At 49.6% G+C, this 24,950-nt stretch overlaps 1 protein-coding gene and 1 long non-coding RNA gene across 2 annotated transcripts in view; both read right to left on the bottom strand.

The window, feature by feature from the left end:
- Positions 1-152: 152 nt before the first annotated feature.
- On the bottom strand, positions 153-6,316 carry LOC144097319 (uncharacterized). The gene is made up of 4 exons (XR_013306978.1): positions 6,234-6,316; positions 3,001-3,118; positions 1,785-1,839; positions 153-194 (listed from the first exon to the last, which is right to left on the bottom strand). It is a non-coding gene; the product is annotated as an uncharacterized LOC144097319 (long non-coding RNA).
- Positions 6,317-15,452: 9,136 nt separating this feature from the next.
- The window catches only part of LOC144097664 (uncharacterized), a 41,817-nt gene continuing 32,319 nt past the window's right edge, over positions 15,453-24,950 (bottom strand). The window contains exon 6 of the mRNA XM_077630314.1: positions 15,453-15,626. Coding sequence (XP_077486440.1) covers positions 15,453-15,626 — 174 coding nt within the window. The remainder of the gene's footprint in view (positions 15,627-24,950) is intronic.

Here is a 24,950-nt window from a genome sequence, read left to right as displayed (position 1 = left end):
CCTGTAACCTGCGCTTTTAACAAAGAATACAAGTTTTAGTTCAGCCAACGAAAGCCCCGGCCATCAACATGGCGCAAAGTGCCCGTTTAATTAAGCCTGTGCTTTTAGAGCACAATAAAAATGAGGCTTAAATATGTCGTAGGAAAAACTCACCTTCCCGGAGGTGTTACGCCAGTCTTGAGCTTGACTTCTAACTGGAATCATAAATTACACCACAGTATATGAAAAATTGGGCTCCTTTTATAGTGAACGTTACGCAGTATTACTCTAGAACAACGACTAAATGTTCACAAAGATTCTCAATATACATGAGAATGTCGTTTAGTTCGCAGCTGTCCGCACATCCTGTGCGGCTTTTATTTTTTTATGCAGACAAGTTTCGCAGCATGAATAAAACGCACAACAGAAGACAAGGAACAAACAAGACAGAACTGTGCTGTCTTGTTTGTTCCTTGTCTTCTGTGTGCGTTTTATTCATGCTGCGAGACTCTGTGTTGCATTATGAATAGCAACCAACTAGCCCAAACCACCGTGTTACTTCAACGTATTTTTTATACATGCATTGCTAACTAGAAACGCATGTGCATTGGCGTCTATACAGATTTATCATTGTACTCTGTGTCGATCTGTTACCTGTGTGCGACATGCAGGCTGTCATGACATGGTGAAGATAACGGCACCGAACAATGAAGTGTTGTGTTGTTTCCTCCTGTTTCGTGCACCGTTTGCTGGAGAGCTGCATTGTCGGCGTGCATCGGCAGCGCAAAGGCGAAGCTCAGCCGTTGAAATGGAAAAAATAAACGCTATATCAATTACGTGGAATGGCTAAGGGAGGTAGGTTCTTTTCGACTCGAGAAATAAATTTCCTTTACATCTGTATACAACTTGAGCAATACATAACGACAGTCATCCCTACGAAGGAAAGTCACGAGGAACAAACAAAGGAACACGCATCAGAACTTATTCTTCGAATATAAATTTCTGACTGCATGCCATTAACGTGTTGCTGATTGTATCGTTTCCATCTCCACCTCTCTAATGTTTCTGCAAATGCTGTCGTCCGAAGTGAGGCTGTAAGAGCAGGCCGGCACGAATGGAGGTACAAATCTGGCTGTAGGAATATATCACTCCGCTTATCACCGTTCTTGAATGTGTGGAAAGGGCACCTCCAGTCTGCAGGAATTTAACGCACTGCGACAACGCGGGCACGAGTCCATGGCTTGCCTCTTCGACTGTTTTCTCGCGCTAATCCAAAGGAGGTCCCCTAAGTCTCGTGAATATGCAGTTCTGTCTTCTTCTCAGGCGAGCCAACAGGTCGCGCTCCGTACAGTGAATCTTGTCGCCATCGGTAGTGTGCTACATTTGTAAAGATGGGCGCGACAAAGCTTCATTCCATACCAATATAGTACAGAGAAAATGCACTTTTTGCTCTAGATTTGTTTTTACTTTCCAATTTGTCACTTTGATAACTGCTAGCAGAAATGATGCATTTTCCACATAGCGTTCAAATTTATTCGATAAGTCAAACTCATGTGTTCGTGGAAAGAAATAAATACTGAAAATTATCGTCAGCATAAAAATTCGCAACCACTATGAAACCTTATTCAGATGTCTTTTGACCCTTAGCATCATGTCCTTTTATCACCTCTTGGCACCTAGCATATTAATTTAGGAAACGATACCTAATGATTTGTTGTTTATTGTGATTAATGCACATTATGGCGCGTAACGTTGGACTTTCTGTGTAAGCGTCATTTGCCACGTTGAACGTAGTGCAACTTTACCTTGTGACGAGCGTGCACAATGTGGAAATGTCCATTTCCAGGCAATACGTCACCGCTGAAAAAAGAATTGGAGGACGCTTAAGCTTCATTTTTAAGAGTGAGACGTGACCGCGTGTTGCAGCGCTGCCAATGAGTCCACGGAAAGCCAACGCCCGTTCGGCGCGACGCGTGGCCCGTTGAACAATTTAAGGAAAAGACGCCTGACTCAACTATCTTGGTGGATACCCGCACCAGGCCGCCGTAAGGGAAGGAAATTGATATGAAAATTGGCTTTAAGGAAAGGAAATGACGCCTGTCTCACAATTCTCGCTGGACACCCGTACCGCGCCGTAAGGGAAGGAGAATTTCTTCACTTACGGCGCGGGTCAGGTGTCCACCGAGATGTGCCATTTTTCGCTCACTTCCAAAGACGCCGACGACACCGGCTTTTCTGCGACACGAGCTCCTTAACGCTGTCGCGTTAAAACAAAACAAAGCACACTGACAAATTTTGTCCCAGCACAGAATTTCAATTGAAAGGAAGATAAAGTGCAGCAATCTGTATTTGCCCTGCTTACAATCGTACTGTCGCCGTAAAATTTGAGCACACCTCTCGAGTTGTACCACCGAGGTAGCTCAGTGCACGGTTATGGCGCTCGGCTGCTTACCCAGAAGACACGGGTTAGATCCCGGCCGTGGCGGTGAAATTTCGATGGAGGCGAAATTTTAGAGGCCCGTGAACTGTGCGAAGTCAGTGCACGGTAAGGAACCTCAGGTGGTCGAAATTTCCGGAGCCCTTCACTGCGGTGTCCCTCATAGCCTGAGTCGCTTTGGGACGTGAAACCCCATAGAACCATAAACCAAGCAAGGATTGAAGATTCATGAGGTGAACAATAAGCGACAGGGACATTAAAACTTCTCAGGAAAATCACTGTCAAAAAGTAAACAAAAAAACAGTCAAAACACAAAAATGCCGGTCAACGCGTAATACCCTGCGTTCTTCGCGCAAATACGTGCATTATTAAAAGTCGATCAAACAGGATTATTAATTTAAATTTCCTAAGTTAGGTGGGAGATGTGGTGCGTCTTAGGAGCAAGTTATGGTTACTGAGATATCACTTACATTCGATAAAGTCGAACGCCTTCTGCTATACTCGCGTACTCTTTATTTGGCCTCAAAAACGTATTTCTCAAGGAATTTATTCTAGGTAAATTGCTCGCGAGAGAGAATACTCACATTGATAAAATAAACGAAACAGTGATAACAATAGGAGACTTCATCGGTCAGGTAGAGTTTCCCTGTTCTCAAAGACAACAGCTGCTTCGCTTGCCAGTTGCTTATAGTTAGGACATCCCTGAAAAAAAAAGTTCGCCTTTCTTTTGGTGGCTGTTTCGCATTTCGCTCAAATTACGAGAACAGTTTGTACATATCCTTTCAGAGAATTTAGACGTCATTCTAAACAAAATTTACAGGCAAGCAATAATATTGATGCGAAAGGAAATGCGTTAATATTCGGGCTTCGATTTTATTTATTATTATTTATTTACACATACGCCGTCTCTTGTTAAAGACATAGCAGGGGTGGGTTAAAAAGCAGACAACAACAATGTCAGGTAATATGGTAGGCAGAATACAAAAGTGTCAAGTAAGATGGTTAGGCAGTTGTTGCGTAAATTTATTAGTTTGGAAAGGACGCAGAGAACCATCGAAGTTATTCCACTGTTCAACAGTGTGTGGAAAAAAAGAAAAGTTAAAACAATTTATGGTGGGCGGGATGAAAGGAACTATGTTCAGTGGGTGAGTCCGCCGGGTAACTCGGCCAGCAGGAGTGATCGGTGAGATATGTGCTTTGTGTTGATGAAGTGAGGAGGAGGTGGAGGTAAACTTTATTAAAGAAAAGGTCTTTGGCGCGGGTTGGGGTGACGTTCCCCTCCCAGCGGTGGGCACCTCATCTAGGCCGGACGCCAGGTGGCCGACCGACGATGTCGCTCGGCGACCTCTTCGGCCCGCTCCGTGACTCGGAGTTGAGACACCCAACAAAGGCACTCCCCAAGGCTCTATCATATCTCCTCTACTCTTCAATATAGCTATCATCGGCATAGCAAAAGCACTCGAGGCTATTGAAGGCATCGGCTATACTATCTACGCTGATGATATTACCATCTGGTCTACCTGGGGTTCACTTGCCGACAAACCTCCGGGTCCGAGCTGAGCAGCGCGGCCTCCCACTGCGATTGGGTAGAGAGCTGCAGACTGTTCGACGGCTTGTCTTGAGGACATGAGTATAGGATGTGGGGTGTGTCTGCCTTATGGTGCCCACAGAGAGAACAGATGGGGCTGAACTGAGTTCAGTCACACAAATTAAACTTTAAATCTCCCGCCGTTCCATGTGACTTGCTCCGTGCTCGTTACATGGCGCTTCCTTGCGCATTGCCCACATACTCGTGCCTTTGGAAGCCTTGCGACAAAACCGGCCACGAGTTCAAACTTGGGCTGCACGTGCAAGTGCACGCGTACTCTGTCGTTTGAACCTGCTTGCGCACGGATGAAAGTCAATGAAGACGACGATATCCAAAGCACAGAATGTACTGGCAGTCTAACACGCGGGGCGAAAGGCTGTGGCGATGGCTGAGTGGTCTAAAACAGCCGCAAGGAAAGCTGAAGTGTGCCTGCCGCCGCGGATTCGGAGTCTCCTCGAGACCATTGGAATGGTGAATATTGTTCTCTGGTTTGTCGGAAGCCGGTTGGCGACGGACTGACAACGGGTCTTCGTGCGAATCGTCGTTCAAAGCTAATTCATTGAGAGCCCACGATCAATTATATTACGGCTTATTTAAAACCACGGAGTATGCCTGGAGCGCCGACTCTGGCGCAATCCATTCGGCGGGTGATATTTTGCTACACGAACGCCCAGCGCACATCCAGCGCTCAGCGTTGCCCTGCACTATTTCCCTCGGCTACCCTCCGCTCGCCTACGCGACTGTGTGCATGCTTTCCACCTTTCACTATCCTCCTTGCAGAAATCAGTTCAGCGACACGCCACCTGTCGGCACTGCTACGAAACGTCCCATGGGAATCCGAGTTTCTTGTACCGCAGACCACGGGCGAATTCCACCTTCGGGAAACGAAAATATAGACCCCATGTTGGCGTAGTTGTCGTCGACTACGTGTAAGCATGTCATGCAATGTAGCAAAGGTGCGTAGCACATTCTCGGAAATGGTGGTAGCCGCAAACATTTAACGAATAACTGCCGGGTCCCTCGGTTCCTTTGCATGCCGCCTCCTTCGACCGCTTCTGTTTTTCGACGTGGCTGCTTTTATGTAAGGCTTGAGAACTCGTCTCAATCAGGGTCTTCTCTTATAGCTGAACTGCCAGCTCGGGGTCCCTTGTCGCTTTTGGCACTTTTCGTTTTCAAATTGTGAATTGTAAATTGTCAATTTTAGCTTCTCGAAGGAACTATCAATCATGTCGTAGTGAAAGGCAGCGGATTAATTCTGATCACTTGGTGTCCATTAACGTGCATTGACATCGCACGCCACGCTGGCCATTTTGTACTTGTAACTGCAACTTCATTAACTTCTATTATTAGCGCCAAAGCACCAATCTCGAGGTTCAGAGCCCAGGAAAGCCTTATCCTGTATGTGCACCTCGAGATTATAGAAAAAGAGGAAGAAAAGGAAATCGGATCAATATCCACGACCGGGAGTCGAGCCCACCGTGACGCGACCAAATCAGCTCCAAAGGCCGCTGCGCGAGACTACTAGGATATCGTCGCTTTTAATTTTTTCTTTGTTCTGCTAAGATATCGTGGCAGCCGAACACACCTTCTGTTAAACTGCGCCTCACTCTTACGCCGTGCGTTGCAGAGCGTCTTTTTCATCGAGTTCGATCTGCTCCGTCCGACTGCTCTGCCCGCTCATCGTCGTCTTCTACGCAGCACGAATCCATGCTTTTGCGAGGCTGTTGTTTCCAGAAGCAAAAAGACAACAGCACTAAGTATCCAGTGGTCAATGATATAATGGCCGACAGCTTTTAACAGTTCTGTCTTGGTGTTAATTTGGGATTGCTTCTACACAAAATTCCCTGTTATTTTATCAGCAGTATAAACGGCACGTAAATTTCATTCCAAAGATCTGACAGAATTGAAGACGCCTTACGGAGGTACATCAGCGACTAATTCAAAGGACTCGGAAATTGTTAATAACCGTTGGAAACAGCGAACACAAGGTCTCGATTTTTCTATGCAAAGAGATGAAGGGAAGAAGAAGGGAAAGGGGCAGCTGATCACAATAAACCCCTTCTGGTTTCATGGTGTTGTATAATTTTGGCTTTAAGAATACTGCACGCGCAACGATGCCAGTAGGGCTTAACAAAGAACACTTAATTACGTTCATAGTAACGCCGTGCTAAAGACGATAGTCTGACGGGATGGAAGTTTTAGAGTACCAAAATGAAATGTACAACTCACCTCGTTTTTCCATATTGAGAACACTTTCGGCGGAGCTGGTGATGTAAGCTTGACTCAGATGCTGCTTTAGTAGTCAGGCTTATATCTCAACTCAGGAAAAAACTACTGCACATGACATTTTATTGTTCGTCTCTGGTTTTTTATGCATGCATACCGCTAGGAATAAAAACCCCTGATTGATGCATAACAGTACAGACTGACCCATGACGCCGATGAGGTCACGTGCTCAGCTCGTGATTCCTGCCTTGAACCAGCGCGGAGAGCGCCTTGCAACACACGAATTCTTGGCATACATGGAGGAACTTGAACCTGCCAACAAAAGGCATACACGAAGGTGCTCTTGCGAGCCAGTTGGTGCAACATGACAGGAAGGAACAGCACCTGGGTCGCTGTTCTCTACTTCGTCATGTGCTTTTCCTTTTTGTCATTAAAAAACATATGTTTCCTGGAAGCGTACCAATAATTCTACCCGGGTATGCCGTCACTAACCTATCATTACGCATAATAGAAGAACATTTGCGAGGACTAGTAAAATATGCATGAGAGTGTTGGCTCACATGAAATTCTATCACCCGGAGCCTGCTGTTCGAGGTTTTCGTCATGACGTTTCCATGTGTCTGCTTCAGGCTAAGGCAAGGGGTTCGGTTTCTTTCGTCGCGCATGTGAAAAATTGTGTACATTCCATTTGGGAGTCAGGATGCTGACACCGCTGCCGCAATGCATGCAGTTGTGCTAAAATCGCAACATAGTGGTGCTAACGCTGCCAGCGTTCCACAACTACCGATGGGAGGAGTTTTTAAATAAAATTGTAGTGATTAAGTGATTTGAAAGTAGTTAAACCGAGTAGGCATGCAAAAGCAGGTGTTCTTACTTTGAAGTGGACACTTAAGCTCCGTCTTGAGGGTTATATATGATGCTTAAGCCATCTAACAGTGCGTGTCCCAATCATGAACCCGGATACTTTTGACATCCCTTGGGATCGGATAATTTTTACTGCTCTTGATTACTTATTTTCTTTGTTTTCACGCATGTGTGATGGTTAGAGAGTTTTGTGATCTTAGTACTCGGCGGTGGTTACATCCTGCTTGGTTTGGTTTGGTTTATGTGCGTTTAACGTCCCAAAGCGACTCAGGCTATGAGGGACGCCGTAGTGAAAAACTACGGAAATTTCGACCATCTGGGGTTCTTTAACGTGCGCTGACATCGCACAGCACACGGGCGTCTAGATTTTCGCCTCCATCGAAATTCGACCACCGCGGCCGGGATCGAGCCGGCGTCTTTCGGGCCAGCAGTCGAGCGCCATAACCACTCAGCCACCGCGGCGGCTTGGTTACATCCTGCGTTCATTTATAGAATATTTGGCCGCAATACAATGCGCACCTCACCTCGGCTCCGTGGATTTTTCACTCGAGACGGCGGATTTTCGACGTGAAATGGACTGACACCACCCATAATCGGTCAATGAAGGTGTTCGGCACCCGTTCCAACCATTTTCCTTGTAATTCCGACCATTTTTGTCCGAAAAGGACTCTACCGCTCCGAGCCAGGCGCGGAACGCTAGGCGTCGCGTTGTACGTCGCACAACAAGGGCCCCGCCGCTGCGGCCGCCGGTTAGGCCTACCGCCACCGGCGCGTCTAGACTCACCTCGCCTGCGTATTGACCTAAGCAATGATGGTTTACAGCGTAGAAGGCGACGAAGTCAACCCCGAAGATTTCGCTAACGACCCGCGTTGGTCGACAGCAATCCAAGCCCGCAATGTGGTCTTCCCCACCCTAGCCACTTCGAATCCGGCTCTGAAGCAGGTCTCCCAAACTCACCCACCCGCCGACCCGGCCACGTCGGCGTCAGCCAATCACGGCAAGACTATTTCTCCAAAACTTAAACGTCATGCTCCACTACCAAAACTCCCGGCTACGGATCTGAAAGTAATTTTCCGACCTGGCGGCGGATTGGATCTTAGACAATGTAACGGACAATAACTCATTCACAATCAGCACACCTGCCGAAGTTCGTGCCAAAAACTACGTGCAGCTGCAGACGCTCCAACTCAACGACAAGAAATTCCCGGTAAAGGCTTACATCGCAGCGCCCGAAGATGCCGTACGCGGAATTCTCTACCATGCAATCTACAACCAAACCCAAGAAGAGATTCAACGACCTCGTCGCACTAAACCCTAGCCGATCCTACACAATAGCAGACGCGCGCCCTTTGGGCCACACTAAATCAATCCTGATCACCTTCGTCAAAACCAAGGAGGTTCCCAAGCAGCTCAACTTCTACGGAGCCGTCTATAACTGCCACCCCTTCAAAGCCAAGGTAGAGGCCTGCTTTAACTGCTGGAGACCGGGCCACCGGTCGGACGTCTGCCCGCGAGCTGTCAGCAACCAATGTCACAGATGCGGCGGCACCCTCCGGCAACTTCAACTCCCACGTGCGACTCCAAACGAATCTTGTGCGGTGGCTCCCAGTTCCCGGGGTACAAAAAATGCAAAGTCCGGTTCGACCGTACTGGCAACCCGAAATCCAACACAAATGCTACAGCCACCACAGGCAATCCCGCCGGGTCTTCATCCCCCGAGAGCACGACTCAGCAGTCCCGGTCACCACGCAGCCGGCTTCGGACCAACTCCAGAACCGGTTTCACGTCCGTCTCACGGAAAAGCCAGCTCAGGATCCGGTCCGCCTCCTTCCCGCCACTGCCGGGACCAAAAGCCCAGCCTATGGACAAACAGGTGAGCTGGAAGCCGGGACCTCCCTCGCTCGCTAAAGAGAATCAAGAGCTCAGAGTACAACTCCGACAGCAAGGTTTAGAAATTGCAGAGCTCCGCAAAACAATTACAGCTACTACTCAGGCGAGAACAGCCTACAAAGAATTCGGTCCCCCCCCCCCCCCCCCAAGGCAGTACAAACTATCACACCCAAGCAACTCACTCCTTCCCCTGTCTCCACCTCCTCCTCACTCGCTGCGTCACCTACACGCAACCCCCCAGTTAAGCGCAAGGCGAGAGCTGAAAATGACTTCCACAACTCGGTACACACCGCTGCGCTCACTCAGCTAACCTCGATAATTCAAAGCCTCGAACAAAACATGAACGCCCTACGCACTGATACTGCAGCATGGATGGCAAACATTGCACGCCGGATGTCTGCCCTCGAGCGACGTCAAGGCGCACATGGAGCCTCTATGGCTCAAATTCAGCCCCACATACAAGGAGTACAATTCATCACACAACCAAACGGCCCAAATCTCATAGACCCGTAAGCCGCCCCCAACATTGCTGCACAACATAGATGCATTCGAGGGTGGCAGTGGAATTGCAGGAGCTTACTAACGAAGCGCGACAACCTGCAACTTCACCTCCAAAACATCTCAGCATACGAGATACCTACCGTTATAGCATTGCAAGAAGCTCTCTGTAATGTCAAGCTCCGAAACTACACAGTTCTTGAGTCAACCAGCGTGCTGCCACGAACGCGAGTAGCGACACTGGTTCACCGTAACTTTAGCGCAATTGAGCGCACTTTAGAGCTTGATGACATAGACTGCCTCCTAGTAGAACTCTTACCCCGCACACGCAAGAGCAGCAGCCTCTTCATACTAAACATATATAGTCCACCAAGAGGCCTTCCGGCACCTCTCATTGCAAAAATGCGCAAGGCACTCACGCTCAGTGCAGACCACCCCCTTCTGATAATTGGCGACTTTAACGCCAACCACACCAGTTGGGGCTACCATAAAAACTGTCGTAAAGGCACCTCGGTTTGGACTTTCATCCAGAACGAACGCTTATCCCTGCTCAACGACATAGGCCAACCCAAAATGATCGGAACAAGTATTCAACACCACACCTGCCCGGACCTAACCCTCTCAAAACACCTCCCCAACAGTCATTAGACAAACACGCAGCACTCGTTCGGTAGTGATCACTATATACTCAGCACCTATCTCAACCTCACAACCTTAGCCCAGGTTAGAAAACGACGCCTGGAGGTAGTGGACTGGGACAAGTTCCGTCAAATCCGACGAGACGTCCCAGACACCATCACAGACCTGGAAACCTGGACGCAAATTCTCACAAAGGACGTGGCTGGAGCCACATCCACAATCCCTGACATCCCAGATGCAGAGACGGCAGATAGACGCGTACTACACCTTTGGGAAGCGCATGCCAGCCTTCAAAAAAGGTGGCTCACTCGCAAACACAACAGGGCACTCAAGCGGTGCATAGCCGCGCTAGTAAAGGAGATTGAAGCAGATGCAAGCCAACTGGCACACCAGCAATAGGGCCAGTTGTGCGATAGTATGAGCGGCAGCCTCGGCCTCAAAGACACGTGGATATTGCTTCGTTGCGTGCTCGAACCAGGGGGCACGAAAGCAATGCAAAGGAAAAACGTCAACAGCATTCTGCACAAGCTCCATCTACAGGATGACGTTTTGTTAACCGCTCTTAAAGCACAATATCTTACCACAACTCCACATACCGCGCTCCCTACTTACACCGGCGGCCCCAATCCTACACTAGATGAGGACACTTCTACATGGGAAGGTAAAACCGCCATGCAGAAACTACGCACCACTTCGGCCCCGGGGGCAGACAAAATCAACAAGATGCTAAGGAATCTGGACGAGCGCTCCATACAGGCTATAACAGACCTATTCATCAGCTGCTGGCAAGATGGAGTGCTACCAGCCCAATGGACGCACGCCCGCATAACCTTTATTCCGAAACCAGGCAGACCTCTAGATCTAAAAAACCTACGCCCAATCTCCCTCACATCCTGTCTAGGCAAACTGTTCGAACATGTGGTCCTGGAACGCCTACGCAACCATATCGACGATCGCGACCTACTCCCCCACACGATGATTGGCTTCCGCAGTCATCTGTCCACACAGGACGTTATACTTCAGATTTCGGAAGAGGTCTCCCCCCCCCCCCCCCCCCGAAATGCAAAACACACGCGAGCTATACTAGCTTTGGACCTAACCAAAGCCTTTGACAACGTCAACCACTCCGCCAGCCTAGAAGCGCTCTCGGCACTAGGAACCGGCCCGCGCACCTTCAAATACATTTCAGCTTTCCTAAGACACCGCAAAGCAGAAATCTGCTTCGGGTCTCTCTCCTCCCCAACCTTCGCACTCGGCAGCAGAGGCACCCCGCAAAGGTCAGTCCTCTCGCCGCTGCTCTTCAATATAACACTCATTCCCATAGCCAAGGCGTTAAACGCAGTACCTAATCTCTCGCACACCTTCTATGCCGACGACATTACACTGTGGACAACCACAGGAAATGCCAGAGCCATAGAAGAAACATTGCAGGCCGGTGCAGACCTGGCGGCAGCGCATGCTGCAACCGTCGGCCTGGCCTGCTCCCCTACCAATCCGAGTTACTTATTCTTCGACCACCTAGATGTAGGACGGACCTAGGCCCCCCGCCTCCAATAAAACTCAATTTGGACGGCACCCCCATCCCAGAAGTGGAAAAGGTCAGAATCCTAGGCATCCTACTCCAGAGCAACGGCAAAAACACCGCCACGATAGCCAAACTCAAAAACAACGTCCATCAGACCATGCGGCTCATACGACGAATTGCCAACCGACACAGGGGCATGAGAGAACACGACCTCCGTCGCCTAGTTCAAGCATTCGTCGTCAGCCGCATAGTATACTCTCTCCCATATCTTTCCTCACGAGAGCAGAAGAAGAGAAAATCAACGCCATGATTCGCCAGGCATACAAGACCGCACTCAACCTCCCTCGACACACCTCCAACGCACGGCTCTTTCTCATGGGCATATATAACACACTAGCCGAGCTTACAGAAGCTCACCGGACGGCACAACCTGAACGTCTCTCCTCCACCCCTACAGGCCGCAGCATCATTAAGAACATAGGTCTTATCCCTACCAACAATCTCCGGCCTACATACCCCACCCCCGGGGCCACCCAAAAGCTTCTAACAGTACATCCACTCCCAAAAAACATGCACCCAGTCCACCACCAAGCTCGACGCGCAGCAAGAGCCCAGCCACTACACAAACGTTATAACCAACACACGGAGGCTGTCTACGTAGATGCCACGGCATACACCACTCAGCCGGACTTTGCCATTTCCGCAATCGGCCACAATCTTTCACCTCTAGCAGCTGCATCGGTCCTAGCGCACACCTCGCTACAAGCCGAAGAAGCTGCAACTGCCCTTGCGATCTCCTCCACCACTGCCACACTCGTAATTAGGGACTCAAAAACCGCGATCAGAAACTTTTCAAAAGGGCGGACGCATGCCGTCGCCCATAAAATTCTCAACTCCTCTCAGCCCCCCACTAGGCCCATTCTATTCATTTGGGTCCCCGCGCATGCGGGCCAACGAAGCCGCCCATGACACCGGTCGAGCGTACGTGAACCGAGCAGGGCAAGCCGCCGAGCCAGGGAGCGCCTGTGTCCGATTGATCACATACCACGAAATCTCACTCCACTACAGAGAGCAACGACTCCACTATCCTCCGCCTCACAAATCACTCACTAAATTAGAGCAGGTGACGTGGCGCCAGCTACAATCTCGCACTTTTCTTTCCCCCACCCTTTTAGCACTAATGCACCCAGGGCTGTTCTCTCCAGAACGCACCCTATGCGGAGCCCCAAGAGCTGATTTCCATCACATACTATACATATGCTCTGAGTTCCAGCCGCCATCAGAGTGGCAACTCACTGACCTCGAGCGATGGGAGGTCGTGGTGTCCAGCTCCGACACAGCTGTCCAAAAGCAGCTGGGGGGCTGGGCTTTGGAAGTCGCCGGGCGTCACCGACTTCCGGCCACTTCACGCGACCAAGAGCCAACCCAAGAATAGTTTAAGATATGGCTCAATATTTATTAAAGTTTATCGCGACCACCACGAAGGTGCTCTTGCGAGCTAGTTGGTGCAACATGACAAGAACGAACAGCGCCTGGGTCGTTGTTCTCTCCTTCGTCATGTGCTTTTCCTTTTTGTCATTAAAAAATATACGTTTCCTGGAAGCGTGCCAATAATTCTACCCGGGTATGCCGTCACTAACCTACCATTACGCAGAATACAAGGACGTCGGCGAGGACTAGTAAAATATGCATGAGAGTGTTGGCTCACATGAAATTCCATCACCCGGAGAGTGCTGTTCGAGGTTTTCGTCATGGCGTTTCCCTGTGTCTGCTTCAGGCTAATGCAAAGGGTGTGATTTCTTTCGTTACGCATGTGAACAATTGTGTACATTCCATTTGGGAGTCAGGATGCTGACACCGCTGCCGCAATGCATGCAGTTGTGCTGAAATCGCAACATAGTGGTGCTAACGCTGCCAGCGTTCCACAACTACCGATGGGAGGAGTTTTTTTTTTAATGTAGTGATTAGAAGTAGTTAAACGAGTAGACATGCAAAAGGAGATATTCATCGTTTGGAGTGGACACTTATGCTCCGTCTTGAGGGTTATATATGATGTTTAAGCCATACAACAGTGCGTGTCCCAATCATGACACCACTTTGGATCGGATAATTTTTACTCCTCTTGATTACATCTTTTCTTTCTTTTCACGCATGTGTGATGGTTAAAGAGTTTTGTGATCTTTGTACTCGGCGGTGGTTACATCCTGCTTGCTTTGGTTTGGTTTGGTTTATGGGTGTTAAACGTCCCAAAGCGACTCAGGCTATGAGGGACGCCGTAGTGAAGGGCTCCGGAAATTTAGACCACCTGGGGTTCTTTAACCTGTACTGACATCGCACAGCACACGGGCCTCTAGAATTTCGCCTCCATCTAAATTCGACCACCGCGGCCGGTATCGAACTCGCGTCTTTCGGGCCAGCAGTCGAGCGCCATAACCACTGAGCCACCGTGGCGGCTTGGTTACATCCTGTTTTCCTTTAATGAATGTTTGGCCGCAATACAATGCGCACCTCACCTCGGCTCCGTGGATTTTCACTCGGGACGGCGGATTTTCGACGTGCAATGGGCTGACACTACCCATAATCGGTCAGTGAAGGTGTTCGGCACACGTTCCCACCATTTTTCGTGCAATTCCGACCATTTTTGCCAGAAAAGGACTGTACCGATCCAAGCCAGGCGCGGAACGCTAGGCCTCGCGTTGTACCTCGCACAAGGGCCCCCGCCGCTGCGGCCGCCGGTTAGGCCTACGGCCACCGGCGCGTCTAGACTCACCTCGCCTGCGTATTGACCTAAGCAATGATGGTTTACAGCGTAGAAGGCGACGAAATCAACCCCGAAGACTTCGCTAACGACCCGCGTTGGTCGAGAGCAATACAAGCCCGCAATGTGGACTTCGCCACCCTAGCCACTTCGAATCCGGCTCTGAAGCAATCCTCCCAAACTCACCTACCTGCCGACCCGGCCACGTCGGCGCCGCCCAATCAAGGCAAGGCTATTTCTCCAAAACTTAAATGTCATGCTCCACTACCAAAACTCCCGGCTATGGATCTGAAAGTAATTTTCCGACCTGGTGGCGGATTGGACCTTAGACAATGTAACGGTGGCGCGCTGCTGCCTATTGTGTGCGCGGCTGTGAGGCTCAACTACCATGACGCCCGGCCGCACGACCGACTCAGAGTTAACCCACACAATAACTCATTCACAATCAGCACACCTGCCGAAGTTCGTGCCAAAAACTACGTGCAGCTGCAGACGCTCCAACTCAACGACAAGAAATTCCCGGTAAAGGCTTACATCGCAGCGCCCGACGATGCCCTGCGCGGAATTCTCTACAAGGCAATCTACAACCAAACCCAAGAAGAGATTCAACGAACTCGTCGCACTAAACCCTAGCCGATCCTACACAATAGCAGACGCGCGCCCTTTGGGCCACACTATAAATCAATCCTGATCACCTTCGTGAAAACCAAGGAGGTTCCCAAGCAGCTCAACTTCTACGGAGCCGTCTATAACTGCCACCCCTTCAAAGCCAAGGTAGAGGCCTGCTTTAACTGCTGGAGACCGGGCCACCGGTCGGACGTCTGCCCGCAAGCTGTCAGCAACCGATGTCACAGATGCGGCGGCACCCATCCGGCAAGTTCAACTCCCACGTGCGACTCGAAATGTATCTTGTGCGGTGGCTCCCCCTTCACGGGGTCCAAAAAATGGAAAGTCCGGTTCGACCGGGCTGGCAGCTCGAAATGCTGCCAGCAATGCTACAACCTCCACAGACAATCCCGCCAGGTTTTCATCCACCGAGAGCACGACTCAGCAGTCCCGGTCATCAAGCAGCCGGCTTCGGACCAACTCCAGAACCGGTTCCAGGTCCGTCTCCGGGAAAAGCCAGCGCAGGAGCCTGTCCGCCTCCTTCCCGCCACTACCGGGACCAAAAGCCCAGGCCATGGACAAACAGGTTAGCTGGAAGCAGGGACCTCCCTCTCGCTAAAGAGAATCAAGAGCTCAGAGCACAACACCGACAGCAGGGTTTAGAAATTGCAGAGCTCCGCGAACAATTACAGCTACTTCACAGGCGAGAACCGCCTACAAAGAATCGGTCCCTCCCCCCCCCCCCCCCCCCAACGGAGTACAAACTATCACACCCAAGCAACTCACTCCTTCCCCTGCCTCCACCTCCTCCTCACGCGCTGCGTCACCTACTCGCCACCCCCCAGTTAAGCGCAAGGCGCAAGCTGAAAATGACTCCCACAACTCAGTAGACACAGCTTCGCTCACTCAGCTAACCTCGATAATTCAAAGCCTCGAACAAAACATGAACGCCCTACGCACTGATACTGCAGCATGGATGGCAAACATTGCACGCCGGATGACTGCCCTCGAGTGACGTCAAGGCGCACATGAAGCCTCTATGGCTCAAATCCAGCACCACATAAAAGGAAAATTCATCACCCAGCCAAACGGCCCAAATCTCATAGACCCGTAAGCCGCCCCCAACATTGCTGCACAACATAGCTGCATTCGAGTGTGGCAGTGGAATTGCAGGAGCTTCCGAGAGAAGCGCGACAACCTGCAATTTCACCTCCAAAACCTCTCAGCAGACGAGATACCTACCGTTATAGCATTGCAAGAAACTCTCTGTAATGTCAAGCTTCGAAACTACACATTTCTTGAGTCAACCAGCGTGCTGCCTCGAACGCGAGTAGCGACACTGGTTCACCGTAACTTTACCGCAATTGAGCACACTTTAGAGCTTGATGACATAGACTGCCTCCTAGTAGAACTCTTACCCCGCACACGCAAGAGCAGCAGCCTCTTCATACTAAACATATATAGTCCACCAAAAGGCCTTCCGGCACCTCTCATTGCAGAAATGCGCAAGGCACTCACGCTCAGTGCAGACCACCCCCTTCTGATAATTGGCGACTTTAACGCCAACCACACCAGTTGGGGCTACCATAAAAACTGTCGTAAAGGCACCTCGGTTTGGACTTTCATCCAGAACGAACGCTTATCCCTGCTCAACGACATAGACCAACCAAAAAAGATCGGAACAAGTATTCAACACAACACCAGCCCGGACCTAACCCTCTCAAAACAACTCCCCAAGAGTGATTGGACAAACACGCAGCATTCGTTCGGTAGTGATCACTATATACTGAGCACCGATCTCAACCTCACAACCTTAGCCCACGTTAGAAAACGACGCCTGGAGGTGGTGGACAGGGTCAAGTTCCGTCAAATCCGACGAGACGTCCCAGACACCATCACAGACCTGGACACCTGGACACAATTCAACTCTCACAAAGGACGTGGCTGGGGCCACATCCACAATCCCTGACACCCCAAATGCAGAGGCGGCAGATAGTCGCGTACTACACCTTTGGGAAGCGCATGCCAGCCTTCAAAAAAGGTGGCTCGCTCACAAACATAATAGGCCGCTCAAGCGGCGCATCGGCGTGCTAGTAAAGGAGATTGTAGCCCATGGAAGCCAACTGGCACACCAGCAATGGGGCCAGTTTTGCGACCGTGTGAGCGGCAACCTCGGCGTCAAAGACACGTGGACATTTCATCGTTGCTTGCTCGAACCATGAGGCACGAAAGCAATGCAAAGGAAAAACGTCAACCGCATTCTGCACAAGCTCCCTCTACAGGATGACGTCTTCTTAACCGCTCTTAAAGCCCAACATCTTACAACTCCACCTACCGCGCTCCCTACTTACACCGGCGGCCCCAATCCTACACTAGATGAGGACATTTCTCCATGGGAAGGTAAAGCCGCCATGCAGAAACTACGCACCACTTCGGCCCCGGGGGCAGACAAAATCAACACCAAGATGCTTAGGAATCTGGACGAGCGCTCCATACAGGCTATAACAGACCTATTCAACAGGTGCTGGCAAGAAGAAGCGCTAACAGCCCAATGGGCGCACGCCACACAACCTTTATTCCGAAACCAGGCGAACTTCTAGATCTAAAAAACCTACGCCCAATCTCCCTTACATCCTGTCTAGGCAAACTGTTCGAACATGTGGTCCTGGAACGCCTACAGAACCATATCGACGATCACGATCTACTCCCCAACATGATGATTGGCTTCCGCAGTCATCTGTCCACACAGGACGTTATGCTTCAGATTTCGGAAGAGGCCTTCCACCCCCAAAAGGCAAAACGCACACGAGCAACACTAGTTTTGGACCTAACCAAAGCCTTTGACAACGTCAATCACTCCGCCATCCTAAAAGCGCTCTCGGCACTAGGAACAGGCCCGCGCACCTTCAAATTTCAGCTTTCCAAAGACATCGCACAGCAGAAATCTGCTTCGGGTCTCTCTCCTCCCCAACCTTCGCACTCGGCAGCAGAGGCACCCCGCAAGGGTCAGTCCTCTCGCCGGTGTTCTTCAATATAACACTCATTCCTATGGCCAAGGCGTTAAACGCAGTACCTAATCTCTCGCATTCCTTCTATGCCGTAGACATTACACTGAGGACAACCACAGGAAATGCCAGAACCATAGAAGAAACATTGCAGGCCGGTGCCGACCTGGTGGCCGCGCATGCTGCAACCGTCAGCCTCCATGGCCTGCTCCCCTACCAAATCCGAGTTACTCATTCTTCGACCACCTAGATGTAGGACGAACCTAGGCCCCCCGCCTCCAATAAAACTTACGTTGGACGGCACCCCCATCCCACAAGTGAAAAAGGTCCGAATCATACGCATCCTACTCCAGAACAATAGCAAGAACACCGCAACGATAACCAAACTCACAAACACCGTCCATCAGACCATGCGGCTTATACGACGAATTGCCAACCGACACAGGGGCATGAGAGAACACGACCTCCGTCGCCTAGTTCAAGCATTCGTTGTCAGCCGCATAGTATACTCTCTCCCATATCTCTTCCTCACGATAGGAGAAGAGAAAATCAACACCCTGATTCGCCAGACATACAAGACCGCCCTCAACCTCCCTGGAAACATCTCCAACGAACGGCTCTTACTCATGGGCATACATAACACACTAGCCGAGCTTACAGAAGCTCACCGGACGGTACAACTTGAACGTCTCTCCTCCACACCTACAGGCCGCAGCATCATGAAGAACCTAGGTCTTAACCCACCCAACACTCTCCGGCCTACATACCCCACCCCCGGGGCCACCCAAAAGCTTCTAACAGTACATCCACTCCCAAAAACATACACCCTGTCCACCACCAAGCTCGACGCGCAGCAAGAGCCCAGGCGCTACATAAACGTTATAACCAACACACGGAGGCTGTCTACGTAGATGCCGCGGCATACACCACTCAGCCGGCCTTTGCCGTTTCCGCAATCGGCCACAATCTTTCACCTCTAGCAGCTGCATCGGTCCTAGCGCACACCTCGCTAGAAGCCGAAGAAGCTGCAATTGCCCTTGCGATCTCCTCCACCACTGCCACACTCGTATTTAGAGACTCAAAAACCGCGATCAGAAACTTTGCAAAAGGGCGGACGCATGCCGTCGCCCATAAAATTCTCAACTCCTCTCAGCCCCCCACTAGGCCCATTCAATTCATTTGGGTCCCCGCGCATGCGGGCCAACGAAGCCGCCCATGACACCGCTCGAGCGTACGTGAACCGAGCAGGGCAAGCCGCCGAGCCAGGGAGCGCCTGTGTCCGATTGATCACATACCACGAAATCTCACTCCACTACAGAGAGCAACGACTCCACTATCCTCCGCCTCACAAATCACTCACTAAATTAGAGGAGGTGACGTGGCACCAGCTACAATCTCGCACTTTTCTTTCCCCCACCCTTTTAGCACTAATGCATCCAGGGCTGTTCTCTCCAGAGTGTACCCTATGCGGAGCCCCAAGAGCCGATTTCAATCATATACTATACATATGCTCTCACTGACCACGAGCGATGGGAGGTCGCGATGTCCAGCTCCGACCCAGCTGTCCAAAAGCAGCTGGTGGGCTGGGCTTTGGAAGTCGCCGGACGTCACCGACTGCCAGCCACCTCACGCGACCAAGAGCCAACCCAAGAATAGTTTAAGATATGGCTCAATATTTATTAAAGTTTATCACCACCACCACGAAGGTGCTCTTGCGAGCTAGTTGGTGCTACATGACAAGGACGAACACCGCCTGGGTCGTTGTTCTCTATTTCGTCATGTGCTTTTCGTTTTTGTCATTAAAAAACATACGTTTCCTGGAAGCGTGCCAATAATTCTAACCGGGTATGCCGTCACTAACCTACCATTACCCAGAACAGAAGAACGTCTGCGAGGCCTAGTAAAATATGCATGAGAGTGTTGGCTCACATGAAATTCCATCACCCGGAGCGTGCTGTTCGAGGTTTTCGTCATGGCGCTTCCTTGTGTCTGCTTCAGGCTAATGCAAAGGATGTGGTTTCTTCCGTCACGCATGTGAGCAATTGTGTACATTCCATTTGGAAGGCAGGATGCTGACACCGCTACCGACAATGCATGCAGTTGTGCTGAAATCGCAACATAGTGGTGCTAACGCTGCCAGCGTTCCACTACTACTGGTGGTAGGAATTGTAAAAAAATGGTAGTGATTTGAAGTAGTTAAACCGAGTAGACATGCCAAAGCAAGTGTTCATCATTTGGAGTGGACACTTAAGCTCCGTCTTGAGGGTTCTATGTGATGTTTAATAAGGAAGTGTGCTTCAGCCATCCAACAGTGCGTGTCCCAATCATGAACTCGGATGCGTTTCGCCTCCCTGGGGACTGGAGAATTTTTACTGCTCTTGATTACATCTTTTCTTTCTTTTTGCGCATGTGTGATGGTTCAAGAGTTTTGTGATCTTACCTGCCGCGGTGGCTCAGTGATTAGGGCGCTCGACTACTGATCCGGAGTTCCCGGGTTCGAACCCGAACGCGGCGGCTGTGTTTTTAAGGATACAAGATGCTAAGGCGCCCGTGTGCTGTGCGATGTCAGCACACGTTAAAGATCCCCAGGTGGTCGAGATTATTCCGGAGCCCTCCCCTACGGCACCTCTTTCTTCCTTTCTTCTTTCACTCCCCCCTTTATCCCTTGCCTCACGGCGCGGTTCAGGTGTACAACAATATATGAGACAGATACTGCGCCATTTCTTTTCCCCCAAAACCTATTATTATTATTATTATTATTATTATTATTATTATTATTATTATTATTATTATTATTATTATTATTATTATTATTATTATTATTATTATTATTATTATTATTTTGTGATCTTTGTACTCGGTGGTGGTTACATCCTGTGTTCATTTAATGAATGTTTGGCCGCAATAGATTGCGTGTCCCGTCGTTTATTTCGACAGATTTGCATTCTTCTCGGTGCTTTTCCCATGATATCACAATGCTACCACATTAGTAGTGAGAAAACCAGGGATATCTTTGGACTGTAAGGCTAAGCTCTGAGGACACGAAGCCTTGATTGGAACAGGTACACTACTTTGTCGAAATCTGGCGAACTGAGAATGAGAGGGTTACCCACAATTGAATTGGGAAAAGCCGGCAATCTAAAAAGACCGCCACCGTCTGGAAGGCGGGGAAGTAACGAGCGTTAGGTTTATTGGCCATGCGTAAAACGAAAGTCTTTCCGTATCCAGCGGGGCCAGTGAAGAAAACCCTTAGCGGTTTGGAAAAGTAACAAGTTTCCACATAGCGGAGCGATCGACGGCTTGCGCCATCTATTAGAGCTTGTAGCACCATCTACAAGAGGATTGTATAAAACAACCACCTGCCGCGTGCCAATGATGACGCAACGGTCTAATATGGTGGATAGAGATGGAACTATGTGAGTATGACGTCAGGGGACGAAATGGTGGCATAGTTTCGGTTTCTCGAATCCAAGCTGGCGGCTATTACAATTGGCTGTGTCCTCCCATTCCTTTCCCGCTACGATTACATTCGTCCCGCTATATATAGTCAGACAACAAGGGGCACTCATCCGGGGACAGTTGTGTACCAAATTAGGTTGGCAAATAAAACCCTATGGGCTGTGGTATAGAAATAAAACCACAATTTAATAATAGATAAACACTGTATACATGCAATTACTAACAAGTCTCAATGCGAGATGTGCCGGTTTCTATTTGCTGCCACGGATGGCGCTGTGATCTTAGGGTGGTAGTAGTCCCGACGAAATCTCGAAACGTGATGAGTAAGAGCTAACGCTCTTAAAAAAGATTCGGCGTCGGCTCTTTTGGTAGCGGTTAGAGAGTCTGTAGCAACGCAATAATGTCAAGCTGCCAACATACCCGGGTGTTCATGCAGCGGCTCTTAGATTTCACTAGGGTTTTTTCGCAGACACTTTCTAGGGTCGAGCAATCATTTTCCTGCTGCACAAATTTTCAACTGAAAGTGTGACACTTTTTACTATTGTTGCGATATGCATTAGTTGCTGTTACCTCAGTAATTTGTCGTCGCTTCGTGTAGGCGCATGCATATTGGACTCTTAAGACACTTCTTGGTTGCAGCGGGAAAGAATTACCATTACCAAAACAGAAAAACAAGCTCTGCGTATTGCACGTTCAAGTTTTTGCTGTGTTATCATTAGAAGGGTCTGTGCAAGCAGAAATGGCGACCACTGTCTGTTGGTAGCCAGTGGCAAGCGGCGACCTGCTCACCAGCCTATCAATCAATCAGTCAAATGAAGCTCTATTTGCTAATTCAAGGAAAACTTGCGGAAAATATTTTGACCGATAGCCTACACAGATAGTATAAGGTCCAGTAAAAAGCAAGACATTTGGGCATTCGAAGGATTTTGAAGAGCATAAGAAACAAGAGAAGTGAAAGGGCCAGCTCTTCATAACCCTACTTGGTCAGTGCTCGCCTTATGGCCTTTCTTGTCCTGTCTTTTGCGCTCGTTCTTAAGATGGTTTCAAGGTGCGGTCCAAGATTCATTTCCCAAGCATTCTAACCGCAGAAGAGCCCAGCGCCAGGTCAAGGGAAACCTTGTGACCATGGTATCATCCGCGCCCGTCGCATACGAGGCAGATGTTCAAGCCACAAGGTCATCGATATGGCCCGGTAGCTGTAGGAAACGTTTTTGTGGTCTCCATGGTGGCGGTATGCGCGTGTTTTCGAATTTCCGGCACATTCTAGTTCACTCTAACCGAGCTGTGCTGTCACGGTACTTAGTTGTATCCGAGACGCAGTGCCATTGCTCAATATATAAACTGATGCTAGTACCACACTCTCCCGTAGTATGCGAACGTTCGTTATACCTGCGTCCTTATAAGTTGGCTTGACTGTGCTACCTATGCCACCTCGGATATGACGACATTTCGTGCATGTGTTAACCTTCGATATAACGAACCTTGGTATGCCATCTCGGCTATTACGAGCGTTAGAGAGTTAGCCTATGGTATGCCAAATATAAGTGTGCCATCTCGGATATACCCAACTTTCATATTTGGGCCTCGGCTATAATGAAACTGAATCTGCTGACCTCGGATATGTGTAGCCTAAGTTACCGCCACGGATATAACGAACTTGAGTGTGTCAACCACTGGTATAATGAACATTAGGCTGCTAACGCATTCAAACGATTCATCGAGGATTGCATAAGTTTTTATAAGTTAGTGCTGGTGCGTTTTTGTTGACGCTGCTGCCACAAGGCCACAAAACTACTGACTGATAACGTTTGCACTTTGGACTGCCCCACAGTGTTGTAGCTTTACTGCAGATCCTTAGAGACATTTATTGCCGTGGGATCATTATTGAAAAGACAATGACCGCTTTATGTTTTAGTGACGATTTCATTTTTTTGTTTTCTGAGGCGTGTTAGAATGCTCATTGTCTCCTACAGTGTCAACGACTGAGTTCTGTTGCAGTGGAGCTGATGAATAAAGGTATTCGCTCAAGCAGTGAAGTGACCTGGCACAGTTTAACAGCCTGCGAAAAATTTGGGCGGTCTCAAATTAAAATTCAAGAATGTCCCAGCCGTCCTTACAACGCTCGTCACGTCCGTGGCTACGGGTGACAGTATGTCGCTGGGCGAGAGCTAGGAGACTAACAATTTCATGACGTATGTGACTGCTGCTTGCCAAGAGCTCCTCATACATGTATAGAATGTCCAACAGCAGCTGTCAAGAATCATGAAGTCACAAGCGCAGCAAAAGAGCCAGACATAAGGACTTCCTAAAGAGCAGCGTAAAATGGCTGTGGTGTAGCTCTGGTTAAACCTGGAGTGACGCGATAGCTGCAGCTGGCCCAGTGGAAGTCGCTCAGTCGAATAGCAAAGTGAGTCTTTCGGCGCTGCGTTTCGCTGGGCGTTCCTTCTTCATCTTCGTCCCTGGACGTGGATTCACTCTCTCCCCTCCCCTCTTCACTCCTCCCCCACTCGGTTTCGCCGGCGCGCCGCGCCGCCGGATGCTGCCGCGGTGGCCACGGCGCCTCCACGCTGAAGGCTCGAAATGCTAGCGTAATGTGGCGCGCGGCGCGCACACCAGCTGCGTGTTCTAACGTCACTCCGCGCATGCGCACAACTGACGAGGCGGGCGGCGTCTGCTCCGGCGTCGGCGCATCGGCGAGGCGCGCTGCGCGCACACCAGCTGCGGGATATGACGTCACTTCGCACATGCGCACAGCTGGCGGAGCGGTGGTGCCATGGCTCAGCCTGCAGCCACGCTTACTTCGCGAAGTGGCTGGCGTAGTGTAGCTATCGCTACAAAACATGCCGCGAAATAAGAGACTTTGCAAAGTACAGCTGATGAAATATGGTGATGAAAGGTGGGCCATAATGTGCCTGCTGGCATGATGTTTGAGGTTGTGCGGTGTTTGAGGCGTTAGAGCTTCAACTAGTCACGAATCTATTGCGGCCATGGAAGAAATAAGATATCCCAACATCACTCGCAAATTTCCATCTGGAACGGTTCTGAATAAGATGGCAAAAAAGCAAAAACACCAAAGTTCTCTTCCTCACCCTAGGGTTTGTTAGACAAGCCAGTTTGTTTATCAATGAGCGCGAGGCGACCAGCTAGGCAACAAGGTTTTCCTTGAGAAAGGAATGGAGAAAGAAAAGGAAAAGACTGCGGATTCCCGCAAGCATTGCAACGAGAGATCCTGCCAAACAATAATTCATGTCTGCTTAGCGTAGCCCGCCCAGAAGAGCCAAGAGGCCTTCCCTATAGGCTAATTAAACTTTTGCCGTTTCGCGTTCCCTTCGAATTGCTAGAAAAGCTTATGATTTTTGAGATTTTCGGATTAATGATGATTTTCATTTAATTTAATGTGAAATTCGTAAGCGCTCACTGTAATGTGTGTTAGGGAAATAAGCTTTTAATTTTCCTTAGTAATCTGGGCATCAAA

The sequence above is a fragment of the Amblyomma americanum genome, chromosome 7, assembly GCF_052857255.1.
Source record: "Amblyomma americanum isolate KBUSLIRL-KWMA chromosome 7, ASM5285725v1, whole genome shotgun sequence".
Taxonomy (NCBI): domain Eukaryota; kingdom Metazoa; phylum Arthropoda; class Arachnida; order Ixodida; family Ixodidae; genus Amblyomma; species Amblyomma americanum.
The sequence above is the reverse complement of the archived record's forward strand: the minus strand, read 5'-3'. Positions and strand labels throughout refer to the sequence as shown.